The sequence below is a fragment of the Acanthochromis polyacanthus genome, chromosome 17 (assembly GCF_021347895.1).
Source record: "Acanthochromis polyacanthus isolate Apoly-LR-REF ecotype Palm Island chromosome 17, KAUST_Apoly_ChrSc, whole genome shotgun sequence".
NCBI classification, from domain to species: domain Eukaryota; kingdom Metazoa; phylum Chordata; class Actinopteri; family Pomacentridae; genus Acanthochromis; species Acanthochromis polyacanthus.
In genome coordinates, this window is record NC_067129.1 from 17,731,822 (window position 1) to 17,748,816 (window position 16,995).

At 39.3% G+C, this 16,995-nt stretch overlaps 1 protein-coding gene across 4 annotated transcripts in view; it reads right to left on the reverse strand.

The window, feature by feature from the left end:
- The window catches only part of kif4 (kinesin family member 4), a 62,148-nt gene that overhangs the window by 6,317 nt on the left and 38,836 nt on the right, over positions 1-16,995 (reverse strand). For 2 of the 4 annotated variants that reach the window (XM_051937857.1, XM_051937853.1), the window contains exons 2-21: positions 11,423-11,567; positions 11,175-11,289; positions 10,742-10,932; positions 10,496-10,585; positions 10,185-10,351; positions 9,553-9,647; positions 9,251-9,370; positions 8,828-9,003; positions 8,543-8,604; positions 8,303-8,435; positions 7,992-8,050; positions 7,687-7,792; positions 7,310-7,417; positions 6,939-7,115; positions 3,127-3,230; positions 2,831-2,975; positions 1,343-1,453; positions 1,175-1,258; positions 945-1,058; positions 75-230 (exon numbers count right to left, since the gene is read on the reverse strand). In XM_051937857.1, the coding sequence (XP_051793817.1) occupies positions 75-230; positions 945-1,058; positions 1,175-1,258; positions 1,343-1,453; positions 2,831-2,975; positions 3,127-3,230; positions 6,939-7,115; positions 7,310-7,417; positions 7,687-7,792; positions 7,992-8,050; positions 8,303-8,435; positions 8,543-8,604; positions 8,828-9,003; positions 9,251-9,370; positions 9,553-9,647; positions 10,185-10,351; positions 10,496-10,585; positions 10,742-10,932; positions 11,175-11,289; positions 11,423-11,545 (2,436 nt within the window). In that variant the 5' untranslated portion in view covers positions 11,546-11,567. Of the gene's footprint in view, positions 1-74; positions 231-944; positions 1,059-1,174; positions 1,259-1,342; positions 1,454-2,830; positions 2,976-3,126; positions 3,231-6,938; positions 7,116-7,309; positions 7,418-7,686; positions 7,793-7,991; positions 8,051-8,302; positions 8,436-8,542; positions 8,605-8,827; positions 9,004-9,250; positions 9,371-9,552; positions 9,648-10,184; positions 10,352-10,495; positions 10,586-10,741; positions 10,933-11,174; positions 11,290-11,422; positions 11,568-13,991; positions 14,179-16,995 lie in introns of those variants that run through there. The other 2 variants (XM_051937854.1, XM_051937855.1) reach the window with 2 other exon arrangements.

The following is a 16,995-nucleotide window of genomic DNA, read 5'->3' on the forward strand; positions in this document are numbered from 1 at the left end:
TAATTCATTTTAAAGAAATTCTGTGCATCATCTCCTAAGTGTATATGGTTGGCAGTACAGATGTCTCAGCTCACCCTGATTTTGGCAGCCGGTCTCTCCCCAGCCTCAATCTGCTGTTTGAGGTGGTTGATCTCCTGAGCCAAGACCTTTCTGTCCTCCAGTAGGTCATTGAGGTGGCGCCGGGCCTCCTCAGTGCTGACCATCACCTCCACTTCATTTAGGAGCCACATCTGATGACATCAATGCAAGATCAACAACACTGCAGTAGCCCACAGTACTATGACTTTCAGCATCAGAGTTTCTGCAGAAATCAGCCAGTCAGATTTAATGCTTTTTAATGCTAGACTGTAAAAATTTTAATGCTATGACCGTGAACTCAACAAATTACACAATTTTGTTTTTTGTAAAAGATGATTTTCGTATAAAAACTGTTCCTACATTTCACTATTTCTGAATCCGGAAACCACCCCTGTCCACCCACGGGCTGCAGTCATTCTCTGAATTGCATTTTTTTTAGCCATTTTTTGCATTCCCCATAGCTCTCCTCCACCTGGTCCAGCCTGCCCGCCACTTTCCAAACATGCAGTTTTTGGCAATTGTGCCCGACAGGCTGGAACAATTATCACAATATTTCAGCATGTTTACACAGATGCACATATCTGACGAATCGCAGTCTATAATTACACATTATTATAGTAGAATTAGAATCAAATCTAATGATTTTAATGGCATTTAAGGCCTTCATTTACACAAAATCAATTTAAAGACTATTAATGCTTTTTAATGCCCTGCAGAAACCCTGTTCATAAAATATCAGTGAATTCTGTTGACTGCAGAAACATTTCAGCATATTTGTAGCTCTTGGTTAATTTCTCTAATAAACAAAAAAGATCAAATACAAGTCCGTGCAATTATGAAGAAGCCCTAGAAGCAGGTTTGACAACCTTGACTCTAGCAGCAGCTCCCTCTATGCCTCTGTTCTGGGCATCTTTGCGCTTCTCTGCTGCTTCACTCCTCTTCTGTAAGGCATCTTTCAATCTCTTGTTTGCTGCTGCAGCCTGTAGGACGACAATGTGAACAATTTCCAGTGACACATAAAATGACACCCTGACAGGTTTCATAAATCTTAACAGAACAAACAACAATAACAGAACAAATAACACCAGGAGCTCACCTCTTCAGTTTTGCGACGCAGAACATTGGCCTGTTTTTGGAAATCCCTCTCAAGTTTGAGCAGCTCATACTGGCGCTTACGATCCTGTCAACCGTGAAAAATAAACTATGGAGCTGAAGAAATCAAAAGATCCGACAAAACTAATTTCTGTACTTCATCTCCACATACCTTCTCCTTCAGCTGCAGCACCTCCCTGTCCTTCTTGCTCTTCCAGTGCCTGAATTTCTCAGAGTCCTCCCTCATCTGCCTCATCAGCTGTGTTCGCTGGCACTTCATAGCCTGCCAGAAAACAGTCTTACTGTGCTTGGATTTGGCATCTGTGGTTTACACATATACTAATATATTTAGCAATGCTTTATGTCAACGCAGCGCACAAGATGAAACAATATTTCAGAACTAATAAATGTTTTACATCACCGCAATGTTCCATACACTCATGTGAACTGCTATACACGACATATCAAAGATCTGTTGCTATCCTATGAAGGTATCACTATGACAGTAACATTTGTTTATGTACACACACACACATCGAATTCTGATGTAACATGAATTTTTACAGCCTTTTCAGACATACACTCCTATAATTAGTTTGACAGCATCTGAGCTTGTTGGCTTCATGTCTAAATGTGAACCCTGGTCACTTTTCCATAAAAATAAATTTGTTCTGGCAGAAATAAAAATTGATATCTTAATATTTTGATAAGATTTTTACAGCAAAAGGAAAATATCGACATCTGTGATGATGCTGATCAAACAGGAATGCTGCTATGTAACAAAATGATTTCGTCTAAATCCCACAATGTAGACTACCAGAATAACACTACCATGTTTCGAGACACATTTCACTCAGCTTTCTTCTTCACAGCTCCTTCTACATGTGACTGTTTTCAGAATCCAGTTTACTTTGGGAAACAATAACCCACTACAACGAAAATTTCAACTTTTGCTGGGGATTTGGATAGAGCAGTAAGGCAGACCTGCTAGCTCTTTTTAGTGAAATAACCATTGTAATGACCGTATTCTCCTCCTGCATGCAAATGTTCATTCGAAACAATCCTGTAACCATTTTGAGGGAACAACACCGATGCTTCCTGGACTTCGCTCAACCCAGTATCATTCTGATTGGTTTTAAAGAACTACAAACAAGCCAGAGCATTGTTTCAACCTACAACAGAAGGATAATAAAGTGCTGCAGAATGATATGACTACAAATGATTTAACTGTAAGTTATTAGCTGTGACTGAGTGGAACAGTCCATCTGTATGATGTGAAGACAAAGACATCGTGTCATCTGACGATGACCACGCCTATGTGGTGTCTAAACAAAAGCGCAGACTGTTCTTATTTATTTGTTCACTTTGTTCTTCTACACTACTGACTGAAGAGAAACAGTATATGAGGGGAGAGAGAGTGGGGGAATGACATATATAAGAGGTCTTGTCGGGCGGGAGCTGAAACTCTAGGGCATATTTGCCCACGTGGTATACACCCTAACCATTGGCCTTAATTAGTTATTTTAACGACAATCTCTACAGGCTATTTCGAGACACTTTAAACAGTGTATATTTTTAAACACAAAAATCTGTCTATAGATATTTTTTAAAAATGACCTTCAAAAACTGTATTAGTGTGTGTTTAACTAATGATTGTTACCTGTATCTCTTGCATGAGCTTGCTGACTTTCTGAACAGAGGTCTCTTTGAGCTTCAGTAGCTTGGATTGCTCAAGAAGCTTCTTCTTCATGTCTACGAGTTGACCCTCAAGCTCCTGCAGCCTCTTCCTCCGCTGCTCACTGAGCCTTGATAAATGTAGCGTATGTCAGATGAAGAAGGAAAGTGCAGCAAGTGGGATTATGAGATCACTTCAAAGATTTCCCATCAAAACAAGTAACTTTTTTTATCCTGAATATTACGACAGACACAAACAAACAGCATAAAAAGTGATCATACTTGGCCTGGTTGGTGTCTTTCTTGGCAGACTGTAGTGCCAAAACAAGGTCCTCTTTCTCCTTCTGCAGCGAATCCACTGCAGATTGTAGAGTTTGGACATTTTTCTGTAGGACAATCATTCACAAAATATGGCTTACATGCACTAACATCACACAAAAAGACTAATCTATGGTACAGTATCACAAAATTTAAATCTTTAATCATCCAGCACGACACTGTGACCCAAATTATTATGCAAGTCAGTTTTTAAAAATATCTTTATCCAAATACATTTCACTGATGAACAAGTGGTATTAATGCAAGACTGATGGGGCAGTTATAGGGCTGGGCGCTACATCGAATTAATTCGCCTTTTTAAAACCTGACGATTTGAAAATTTGCCAAATTGTAAAATCGAGGCGAGCTTAAATATATAACAATACAGATTCTCCTTCTGCCTTTCACGACTTGTACACTGGTGTTTGCTTCCGCCTCTCATCTCCTTCCGCCAAAACACTCACATCCCCATCATGGCGGACAGAACAGCAGATGAAGAGTTGATCGTGAGAAAAGGGCCTCATGTTACATCCAGACTGACACAGAGCAAACTACAGTCATGTGCAAGGTAGGGCTGGACCCGGATATCCCGAATATTCGTTCACTACGGCACTATCCCGATATTAATTTTGGTATCCGAATATTCGCCCCCCCCCCCCCTCCCTCCCCTCCGTCGTCGGACGTCACCAGGCGGAAAAAATAGGCTGTCTTGCCTCCGCCTTCGGCCCACATCGGCTCATCTCGTCGTGTGATCACATAAACATATGCACATACGTCGATCACCCCCTCCTCCCCCCAGACGAAAATATTCGGAGCTCGTCTCTTCCCTGCGCCTTCGGCCCTTTTCGACTCATCCCGTCGTGTTCTTCGGCTCATTTCGGCTCCTCCATTCGTGTTTGTAAACACCACCCGAATGGCCGGGTGGCTGCCAACTCTGAAGTCACGCTTCACTTCGTTGCATAAACACAAGACAAGATGCTGAAGACCGGTGTTTGGGAATTCTTCAGTTTACTAAAGACTAAACGAGGGCAAAATGTGGACCCGGGAGACCAGACGAACGGATCCGACTATTCGGGCCAGGGCCGTCACGGTCTCCGCCGCCTCTTTGAGCACCTCCAGCAGAGGCATCGTAAAGAATGGGAAGAGTGCCCGCAGCTACAGGAGTGCGGCATGGCTAGCACTAGCCATAGCAAACAGACCGCAAAGAAGCAACAAAAATCGATTAAAATCATAATTGTCCAAGAGGACTAAAAAAAAAAAAAAAAGAAAAAAAAGAATCGAGATTTTATTTTTTGGCTGTATCGCCCAGCCCTAGGCAGTTGATTGTCCAAAAGCATAAAATATCTGAAGCATTTAAATTTTGAGTAATAATTAGTTAAAATTTAAATTGCTGTGAACCAAATTATTATGCAGACATATATAAAGGTGAGTATTCTGTGTTCTGTGAACATAAGCACTAAAGATGGGAAAGAAGAAGGACCTTAGTGGTAAGAGAAGGCTTCTATTGTGAAATTTTTGGGAGAGGGGCGGCCAATCATCAAAATAGCAAGATTATTGGACCGTGACCATAGGACAATCAAGGCCTTTGTTTCTAATGGTGAAAAAACACGAAAAAAAACGTGAAGAGGCCCCAACCAGGAAGCAAACAGCTCGAGATTTGTCAGCTTTAAAGACAGAAATGGTCAAACAGCCTTTGAGTTACAGTGCAAGCATCTTTTCTGCTGTCGGTCTAGGTCACACCCCAAAGACACCATGGAATCGTGTTCTGAAAACGCTTGGTAAGGTCCAAAAACAAAAACAAAACAAGGCCTCCACTTAATCAAAAGCACAAGGATAAAAGACTTGCTTGGTGTAAGAAGTATATGAAATTGGATTTTGGACAAGTTATCTGGACTGATGGGATGCGTGCCACCCTTGATGGTCCAGACGGTTGGGCTAGAGGTTGGATAGCCGAAGGTGCCGATGCTCCACCCAGGTTGAGGCATCAGCAAGGTGGTGGAGGTGTGATGATATGGGCAGGCATCATAAAGAAATGAACTCCTTGGACCTTTCCAGGTTGCAGGAGTGAAAATGGATTCTGCAAATTTCTAGGAGAAAATTTCCTTCGATGGTTGAAGAAAAAAACAGCTACTCGGCGCAAGAAAATTATGTTCATGCATGATAATGCTCCAAGTCATGCATCGAAGTTTACTGCTGAATGGCTGGCATCAAAGGGCTACCCAAAGGACAAGGTAATGGACTGGCCAGCATCCTCACCCGATTTAAAATGCATAGAAAATGTGCAGTCAATCCTGAAAAGAAGGGTTTTGAAAATGGAAAACAGTTCTCATCAAAGGATAAGCTGTGGGAAGCTATTGTAAAGGCTGCAAAAAGCATTACACCTGCTGATATTGAAAACCTAACATCTTCAATGGACAGCAGGCTCCTTACTCTGATGCAGAAGAAAGGTGGCCACATCTCTAAGTAAAGATACATCCAGATATGCTTATTATTTGACAATTTGTGCTCAGGATAGTCGAACTGACAACATAAAATATATTTGTTCATTAAAAAAAAGATGTTTTATTTTCATACGCTGGATGTTTTAGTTTGAAATAAAGATTTGCATAATAATTTAGTTCACCTGAAACTCGAAATGTTATTATATTTTCCATCTGATATCATTTCAGTGTCACATTTTTATGGATAAATTTGGAGAACTAATACAGCAATGTATACTGAGAGAAAGGATAGACTAACCCCAATAGTTTCTGCAAAGTAATTAAAAACCAAACTTGCATAATAATTTGGGTCGCAGTGTATTATTTTCTCCATTTATGACTAAACACCTTTAAAAATTTGTCTACTGTATTTTCACGACTATAAGGGGCACATAAAAGTCTTAGATTTTCTTCAAATTGTGCGGCGCGCCCTATGGTGCAGTGCGTCCTGTGTGTGTTGTTGTAAGGCGGACGTAGACCAGGTGGTTTTTTCCACGCATCACCATCGCTGTTGATCTGTGACTCTATGCGTGCCCATCTCACAGCCGATGTGAAAAAACAAGTCAAGCAAATGAACTCTGAGCTTGCTGTCATTCCGGGAGGCCTGACAAAGGAACTCCAACTGCTGGACATCGGTGTGAACCGGCCGTTCAAAGTAAGGCTGCGAGCGGCGTGGGAGCGATGGATGACCGATGGAGACCACAGTTTCACTAAGAGTGGAAGGCAGCGCCGGGCGAGTTACGCCACAATTTGCCAATGGATTGTAGATGCTTGGGCTAACGTGTCTGCTGGGACTGTTGTTCAAGCTTTCGCAAAAGCCGGCATCATTTCCGAGGAGCCGCACGGCACAGAAAGTGACTCTGACAGTGAAGAAAGTGAGCCTGGCATGTTTGATGGAGATTTAGCGCAGCTGTTCAATTCAGAAACAGAGGATGAGGACTTCCATGGGTTTGATTGATGACGATTACCGGTAAAAAAAAAAAAAATGTGAATACCAAACTCAGTTTTGCTCCCGCTCTATTTTTAAATACGCACACTTGTATGCTTGTGTGTGTGTTGTTGTAAGGCCGACGTAGTAGAGGACACCATGAGAACGTTAAAGGGGGAAGTGTGGGCGTGGATTGTATATAAAACCCTCGCCATATAATCAGGTGCGCCTTATGTGTGTGTTAAATACAGTAATGGCACACATAACTGAGACTGCGCCTTTTGGTACAGTGCGCCTTTTGGTCGTGAAAATACGGTAATTAAAATGAAGAAAGTATTTTTCTGTGAGTCAAAGACACAAGCCTGTACCTGGTGCTCAGACTGCATTGGCTCCAGCTGGCTGTCATTCTGGCACATGTTTCTTACAAACGCTTCCTTCAGACTCAATACTTTGTTGAGCTCAATCAGTTCCTTGGAGAGCTGGGCTTGCCGCAGTGCATGATGGGCAGTGAAGGCCTCTGGTGAGTCCTTTCGGATGGCATCATCCTGTTAGAAATATGTCAGAGGTGGGATCCATTCTAATTCACATATTTAGCTATAAAACAATAGATGAGATCTACATTCATTAATCACTTAGAGCGGGCAAAAAAAAAAAAAAAAAAAAAGTCATTAGAGGACATTTGATTTGACAAATACAAAAACTGTGCCGGTTCATTAAACAAACAAAACTAATGACGTACTGATGGAGACTCCTCTGATGAATTTTTACTGCCATTCCCGCATCCTTCAGGCACATCCTCTCCTGCAGCCATTGCATCGATGGACGCAGCAATGCCGGCACTCTCATTCTTAGAAAGATAAGAAATAGGAAACCATGCAATGCAGTACCAACACTGAAATCAACATTGTTGAATTTGAACAGTTGCAGCAAAGTCTCTAACAAATATTTGCTCTGTGACCTGAAAGTGCAGCAAATACATACCACCACCTTCACATGATCTATTTAATATGTTTAAATGGGGCAATTTCATCTATGAACAATGAAAGCAGGTCAGTTTCAGCATCACTACATTCTTATTTTTTTGTGTACCGTACTCTGTAAAGCTGACTTGTTTACCTTCAGCTCCAAGATGATGTCTTGAAGGTTTTTCATCACTTCAACGTTCTCTTTTAACTCCTGGTCTTCTAGTGTCTCCACCACTTTCTCAAGATCGACTGTGCATCTGAAAAAAAACCCGTTTTTGAAAAATTAAGTGTGTGGCTCAGTACATTTATTATGGTTGTGGCCGACAAGACGCAGTCGAAATCCTCAACAAAACGGACTCCAACCAGCCTCTAACAAGAATAGCTCAAGTTTTCAGCGTTGTCTTAAAGCTGGTGAAGCCTAAAGCTCTAAATCTCACTGGCTTTTTGCAAACTTACGCTGCATGATGCCGCAGTTGCTCCAGTTTGCTCTGTAGGTTCTCATTGGCTTGTTCCGTCTGCAAAACAAAGCAAACTAACTGTGATAAGCCCAATGGATGGCAATGCAAAATAGAGAAATATCACAAAGAATAAACACAGCAAAAAGACAAAGTGCACACTGTGTAGATTAGGCATTTCAAATTACTATTTTTTTTTTCAACCCATGTTCTTAAATGGACACAGTTTCAGCAGTAGTAACAGTTTTCCCATCAGCTTTCCACAATGACTTTGGAGTGAGGATTAGTGAATGCTGCTATGGTCCGGCTCACCATAATGATCTTCTCAAACATGAGGGCCGTTTGCCCAGCTGCCTCACTCAGCTCTCTGCTCAGCTTATTGTTCTCATCCTGCAGTGCGCGATTCCTTTCCAACAGCTTAGTCACATTCTCCGCTGACTCTGGCCTGTAACAGAGGGACTCAGTAACCGTTATGGCCTTTTGCTATAGGTAAGATGCTTTTATCTGATGTCCTCGTGGGACCGTGGTGGTTTACAGGGAAACATTTCTTACCCTGAGAGCACTGGAGCTACTCCTCCACGGGCATGGAGCAGCATTACCTGCAGTTCTTGAACCTATACATATATAAAAAAAAAAAAATCAAGACATGTGGGAAGTTTATTACATTTTAGATGAATGACGCAAGGTGTGAATTATACACAATGTCCCATCAGATCTCTTTCCTAAACAAATGACAAAATATTCCCTATTAAACATGTAAGTCAGCTGCGTTTACTCTTCATCTGATGAGGCCAGCAACACAGCAAATGTTCATCTTTTTTTTTGTTATTGCTGTACCTGCTGTTTGAGACGCTTCATTTCTGCAGCTCTGGGGTCAATGTTGACAATGGGTTTGTTTTTAATCTTGCGAGCTCTGTCAGCGTATCGCAAGGTGTTGATGGTTTCCTCCATGTTCGAGTCTGCAGGGCTGATGCAAGCAATCATCAAGGTGTGGCTATTGCCACCCAAAGAATCTGCAGAGATGCACAAAAGGATATTTTTTTGCAGATAATCACTGTGTTGGAACATTGCTGCTTTGAGCACCTGTGTGCACAGTTTACAGTAAATAATAAAGAGCAAGGCTATGAAAAGATCCTACTCAGCACGTTCTAACACTACACAGTGAAGAGATTTCATTCTTGTGGTAATAGAACAAAAGCAGGTATTAGATGTGTATGTGTAATGTAGATGCAACGTCTGAATATCTAAATCAAAGCCTACCTTGGAGCAGGCGGGTGAGCTTAGAATCTCTGTAAGGAACAAAAGTGTTTTTCTTGCTTTCATCTCCCAGGGCACTGATCACATTACCCAAAGACAAAAGGCCGCGATTGATGCTGATGCCTGCAGATGTAATTGGACAACATAGAAAAACAAGCACTGCGATTTAGACACACTCTCAATACAAACGGACAACACACATACATCTTAGAAAACAGCATTTATCACTGGAAGAATTACACATTAAAGACAAACAGCAAAAAAACAGCAGGAATGAAAGAAAAAAAAAAACAGACTGTGGTTACCTTCCTTTAAACGATCCCCCTCTGCTTTGGTCTTCTTTTGTCTCTCTGAACCAGCCAGATCCACGAGGTGCAACTTGGAAACAACTGAATCGGATCTGCAGCAGAAGAATGCGCAAATAATCAACTTGCAGTAGATGGTGTTTTGAAAATGCTGCTTTGTGAGTCACAGAATGTTGACAAGTGCAAATCCACAAAACACAATTTCCAGGGTGCTAGCATACGAACAAAAGCCCCTGAAAAAAGTCCTGCTACTTTTCCTGCATTATTTACATAGCCCATATTCCATCTTTGACTCCAGTTTACCTCAGAAAACCTCCAACCTTTCCTCTGGGCATGCAATGAGGACGAAAACAGACTACTTATTTTAAAGCCCCTTCCAGTAAATCCAAATCTAATAATGAAACTATAGCTGAAGGCAAAAAGTGTTTTTTTACAGAATGATTACGGAATAATCTTGATGTCTTCAACAAAACAACCACCAGTATCCTAAACAGGCAACACAATTCAATACAACACAGTTTGATTATGAACACGTTTATGGCAGTTTCTAAAATCACTTTAGAGGGACCGCTGTTTGTCCACAGTAAAATTTGTTTGTTAAGGTGGAGGGTTTCATCAAGAAGAAAACTGACTTGTCCGTCCCTCTGCGCTGCTCCAGGGTGATGGTGAAGATCGCATGGGAACGTGAAGAAGCAGCATTCATGGCTGTGGAGCCGACGGTGCGAGCAGAATTTCCAAGCTCCAGACAGCTCACCATCTCATGGGCAGAAAACACCTGCCTCTCGGTTAACCCGACAATCTGCAAAGGAGGACATTTTCAATAAATAAAAAAGCTGACACTAAAGCAGTGAATGTGGTTAATTTAGGTTTATCTGGTTAGAATAAGTTTTTTCAGAAAAGCAGCATTGTGCATTTTCCGTCTTTTAACATGTCAACCCCTCACCTTAATGCCATCTTTAGGGTCCTCACGAATGCTGATAGCAGGTTTGTCTTTAGATGAACACAGCAAATCCAGTATATCTTCATTATAGATCTACAATCAAAAGAAGAAAAAAAACCTTTAATTAATTTATTTTAAGAGCCAATGAGATCAAATTTACTGGATGCCAAGCATCAATGCAAATGCCTCAATTACATACACACGCACAAAAATGTCATTTATATGGAGCAACAACACATGTCCACCAACCTCCAGGTAAGATACTGCCAGACAGAATTCACAGTCTGTCCTCTTTTCCCTTTCTTCAAAGATCCTGCCGATAACTCGGGGAATAACTCCAACTGAAGGATCATTCTCTTGAGCTGAGGTGTAGGTTCCTCCCATGGAGAAGGTCTTTCCAGACCCTGTCTGTCCATACGCAAGAACTGTTGCATGGTAGCCTAGCAAAAAGACACATTTTAGCAGGGATGCAAAATGATTCAAAAGACAGAAAGAATGAAACATCAATAGTTTAATATTCTTACTTGTTTAATTATGTTTTACTGATGTATCCAATAGAATTTTCAATTTTGTGTAGCCACTGAAGAGGCTTATGATAAAGACCATACATAGCCACCTCCCAATGACGGAGTGAAACCTGAAAGATCTTCCAGTGAATAACCTTATTAAAAGATATATGTACCTTTAAAAAGCCCAGACAATAAGGGGGACACAGCTGTACCGAAGACTTCTTCTTGCTCAGCAGTGGGTTCAAATACATAGTCATAGGTGAATGCCTTCTCTGTGCCAACAATCACCTTAAAGTGAAACACAGTTTTTACAAATACAGTGTGGGACTACAAATAGAGAAAACATTATACACACTTTGGCATAATGTGCAAGATATTCCTTTGAAACAGAAAAACGTCTAAGCTGTTGTTGAGCACAAACCTGTGGCTCCCCAGGCACAAAAGTGAGACAGCACTGACATCCCTCATTAATTTCTTTTGGTACCAGTGGGCGGCATCGCAAGGCGACCCGAACTGGTATCACCTTCACATCGTCATTTGACATGCTGCAAAATTCCAATGAACAACTGCAATAACAGAAAAAAAAAAGGGGGGAGATTAACAAAATAAAACTAGGAAATTTTGAGACTTTTAATGTGGTCAGACGGTGTGTTTTTACATATGTAGAAGATCACTTTGTGAAACAGTCATCTTCAATTAGGGACATGAGTACAACTAAACTGTGTTTATAACTAATACAGTCACGTTCAGAATTATTCAGTGCCAATTTGGGTTTTAAGTACTATCTACAACTTTTAAGTTGTTTGGAATAAATTTAACATACAAGTGGATTTTAAACAGCTGATTGTAACCAATAACACAAGGGTTTTCTCTAAATTCCACACGTTAATTTTTATAACTAGTGCAGTTTCAAAATTATTCAACCTCCTAAGGAGCATTGCTTATAAAGACACACAATTGCAAATCAAGTGTGGTTAATAACGCCCCAAACTTTTATAACGTGCGTGAAAGCTAACATTAGTACTACAGTTGCAAATTCTCTTTTCTACATGCTTGGATTTGCATCTTATAGTTTAATATTGTATAATTGAACATATCAAAGTGAAGAACACTGGGGCTGGACCCGAATATCCGAATATTCATTCGCTAGGGCACTATCCGGATATTAATTTTGGTATCCCAATTAGAAGAAGAAATGGACAGCATGTGAGTTAAATACGAATGTCGCTGCAAAGGGTCTGAATACTTATGACCACGTGATATTTCAGTTTTTCTTTTTTAATACATTTGCAAACATTTCTACATTTCTGTTTTTTTTCTGTCAAGATGGGATGCTGAGTGTACATTAATGAGAAATAAAATTAACTTTTTTGATTTTGGCAAATGGCTGCAATGACACAGAGAGTGAAAGATTTCAAGGGGTTTGAATACTTTCCGTACCCACTGTATAAGGTTTCTCTTTACATCACGTGAAATAATGACACATGATTTTAATGACTTGAATTGTGGGAGCAGATTTAGAGCTATCAAAGCCTAATTAAGTAAATAAATAACCTAAATGTAGTACTTTGACATAAATATAGTGTAATATTACCTGTCTACCAAAAAACAAACAAATAAAAAAAAACATTCTGGAAATGAATACCAACTGTACACCCCAATTATTTCATACAATATAAACAAAGCAAACTGACTTATGACTACAATAAGGGGTTGAGTGATTTGGAGAAATATCTAATTGTGCTGTTTCAGGCAGACATTGCAATTTAATTTGTATCTTCCTTCAGTTCAATACTGACTGCATAATGGATTTAAACCACTTTATGTAGTACTATCATGTCAAAATATGACAGTCACACAGGGAGGATGGGTACATTTGTAAAATCATAAACAACTGTTTAAAGTCCAAGCAAGATGTGCCGCATAAAATGAATCAAAAATCACAGTCTTTGTGATTTGGTAACTGCATTACTTCAAATTGCGATTTTGATTTGAAATTGATTCATTTGTCAGCCCAAACAGAAAGGCTTGATTGCAGCATTAAATTGAAAGATCTAGTTTAAAACAGAACTCTCAGTGTGATAGTATTGACATATACTCTCGTTTAAAAGTTTGGGGTCACCCAGGCAATTTCATGTTTTCCACAAAAACTCACACTTTTATTCATGTGTTAACATAACAGCAAAAATGTTTTTTAAATCATCAATTAGCCTTTCAACACCATTAGCTAACACAATATCGCATTAGAACACAGGAGTGATGGTTGCTGGAAATGTTCCTCAGTACCCCTATGTAGATATTCCATTAAAAATCTTCCAACTAGAATAGTCATTAACACTGCCTATACTGTATTTCTGATTAATTTAATGTCATCTGCATTGGAAAAAAAAAAACCTTTCTTCCAAAAATAATAACATTTCTAAGAGACACCAAACTTTTGAACGGTAGTTGTATGTTGACAACTATCTTCGTGTTAATTAAGGACACATGTTTTTTGATTGTTGAGAACATCTCTGGTTGAAGTATTTCTTGTAATGACAGAGAAAATGTCCTCATGTCTCTGAACAACCATGTCTGTTGTCATAGTTTCCAAAGAGTTGCTCCATTGTTCGCCGTCTGTGGAGCAACTCCATGACTTGTTTGTATACGTTACAGCCTAGAGTCACAACTAAGATGTCCAATAAACTGTTGTCATGCTGGAAAATGACTGTTTTTAATGTAATATGACTTTAACAGTCTTGTGAGCGCACTCCATTGATATGTATCGGTGCTAAGTGTAGCTCGTAGCTACCAATGCCAAACCTTCACATAGGCGAAGACACACAGCAAGCAAGTTACCATCTTCGCCGTTAACACTGCAACCGTAACTGAACTGAAAACATTACAAAACAAACTGCATTGAACCTAGATGACGGATAATTAGGTAGATTAAACCTGGGGTCAGCTCAACTTTCTAGCTGTAGTTCTTAGCAAGACGCTGACATTATTACCTTTACACGTTTCCTCCAACGTTCAAATATCACGAAAGTTTTATTCAGCGGTTCTGCTCGATAGAATAAAGCACCAACATCGGACACACTCGGATAAAACGCTTACCTTTTGAATTTCGGTTGTTATTACGTCCAACTGTTGTTCCTGCCCGCCACTTTCAAACTGTCCACTCCGCCTCCTCCTTCTTCTTCTACTATTTATTTACGGAAGACTCAATAAAGAGTGGCAGCACTACTGACCTCTATAGGCAGAAAGGAGAATCACAGTTAGTGTCACAGACGGAGATTACAGCCGGGAGGGGACATATCCTTCTCAGTATTTATTCATCAATACGACTACAAAGTTTACTCATAAATGTAACAACACTTCCATGTGTCTTTTATCAACAGATCAAACACAGATTTGTGTTCTGAATTTGCAGTAGCAGAAATCTTGCTGAAACAGAGGAGCTTATAAAGGACAAGAGAGGACAGAAAACTGAATCTCACCTATATGTCTGTTGACTCATCTTTCATTACAGATTACTTTGCAGACCATTCTCAATAAATTGGTTCATTGTTTGGTCTATAGTACTTTAGAAAACTGTAAGAAATGCTTATCAAGTTTCCCAAATCCCAAGGTGACATCTTGCAAAATGTTCTGTCTGATCAACAGTCAACACATCAAAATATCACATGTATTTATGCACTCAGAAATGCTTCAAATTTTTGCATTTGACTTTTTTGTTCAATTTCAGCATCAAAATTACAAAACAACCAAAACAATGGGTCGAGGCAGAGAGTAGATCACGTCAGAGCCGTGCTGCCCAGGCAACAGCATATGACTCAATCATTTTATAAAGCAGACATGCCAAGTTAAAAGATAAAAAGCTCAGAAGATTTATTTTTCAGAAAATAAAAAAGGTAGATACGGCAGAGGGGAAGCTGAGTGGGTTGACATCCCCACTTGATGAGATGAGTTTTCAGCCTACAATGGAAAATGGGGAGTGACTCTTCTGTTCTGGCTGGAAGAGAAAGGTCATTACACTGGGAGCCAGAGGGGGGAAACAGCTGAGTCCAGATAAAAAGAGGACAAGGTTTCTGCAGGGAAGAGAGGCCATAAGCAAGCAGAAGCCAGAGCACAGACTTGCTTTTTTTTTCTGATCTTTACCATTAATATTTCCAAAAATGTATCAGTTTTCACTATTATGTAAAATTACTCTCCTGGAACCAAATGTTGTCCTGCGAATGAGTCAAAGGATTTATTGAATGTGCAGGACAAATGAGCACATGCAGCTCTGTTGTAATTGTGATTGTGATCCATGACCTTTAGCAACCTTGTGGTCTCTGGGAACTGTAATAACACTGATAGAGCTAATCCTCTCCGACCAACACAGATGTCAGGTTCAGCCTCCGCCCTTACTGTGACAGATGATGTTGACATGCAAACAATGAAGTCACCAGAGAATTGGATGAGCTATGGGAACACGTATCAGCTATGGACATGTCCTGTATCGTGTTAACCATCACAGTGGTCATTTATCATCCACCAGTGAGCAGCTGTAATCATCCAGGTACACTATAAAAACTAATGAAGATCAGGTAGCTGCATGCAAAGCAAAATACTGTGAGATTATTGAAAAAAAAATCTCTTAAAATGCAACAATTTTCTCTAATTAAAACACATTTAGCAGCCTTTATTTTACATAAGCTCATGTGTATTTTTTGTCTTTAATAATAATAATATTATTATTAATAATAATAATAATAATAAATTAATATGGGATTTTTTAAAATGTAAAAAAAAGAAAAGCTGGTAGTAAATGTGGAAGGATAAATATATCAAAACTGAGTAATATTGTAAGTTTAAAAAATAGTAAAATCAGCTATTGCAATAATCTGAAAAATATTTGTGATATTTTTTAGCTGATTTAAATAAAATAAAACTGTATAATTTTGTGGTTGCACGTTGTCAAAGATTTAATTAATATTTATCCATACAGATTTTTGATTTTGTTTTGTTGAGATGTTGAGTTTGTTTTAATTTTTTGCAGTCAACATGTAAATTAATACTTTTGCTGTAATTTTATTAGTTAATATGTGTGTATTTTAACAAAACAAGTGACATAAAATTGCAGTAAATTGAAAAAAAAGTCAAATAATTTTTTAGAGAGGAAACATAAGGAAATAGATAGATAGATAGATAGATAGATAGATAGATAGATAGATAGATAGATAGATAGATAGATAGATAGATAGATAGATAGATATTTTTGCTGTATTTATTTGTGTATTTTAAAAATACAGGAAATGCATAAAATTGTAAAATATCAGGAGATTTTCTAAGACTTTTTTGTGTATTTTATTTTTTGATTGATTGATTCATTTATTTATTTGATCGTGATAGCGCACATTGAAGAAAGCCTATTTATGGACAGTAATAGATGTAAATATGCGGGGTTATGGCAACAATGCTAATTTACATCCACAGTCATTAGTCAAAAAAAAACAACAACAACAAAACATCATAACAGTGAAACACACAATGAAACATTGGACAATAGATCACAACAAAAGCACATTACAAAAAGGACACAAAGAAGTTAAGGGCCCATGGTAACAAGACTAACTAACTATTTGGCATTGGGATAAGTTCTAGGCTTCTGAATGGTTATAAACATGGATAGAGATATTGGTCTGTTTTCAAGTCTTAAAGGAGACCTGAGAAGCAATAAATAAGTCATTAATATTGATCAAATCCTTGCTGAGAGCTCCTGCCAAGTCTGACTGAGCTTCCTGTTTGTGTGACTCATCTTCATCTTCATCATCATCATCATCACGGCAGATTCTCTGTCTTCAGTCCTCTGTCATCTCAAAGACAGGTGAGCGCTGCTGCGGTGGGAAATTCCACAACAAGGCCTAATAACAACATGCCAGCTCTCTCTCTCTCTCTCTCTCTCTCTCTCTCTCTCTCTCTCCTCTCTCTCTCTCTCTCTCTCTCTCTCTCTCTCTCTCTCTCTCTCTC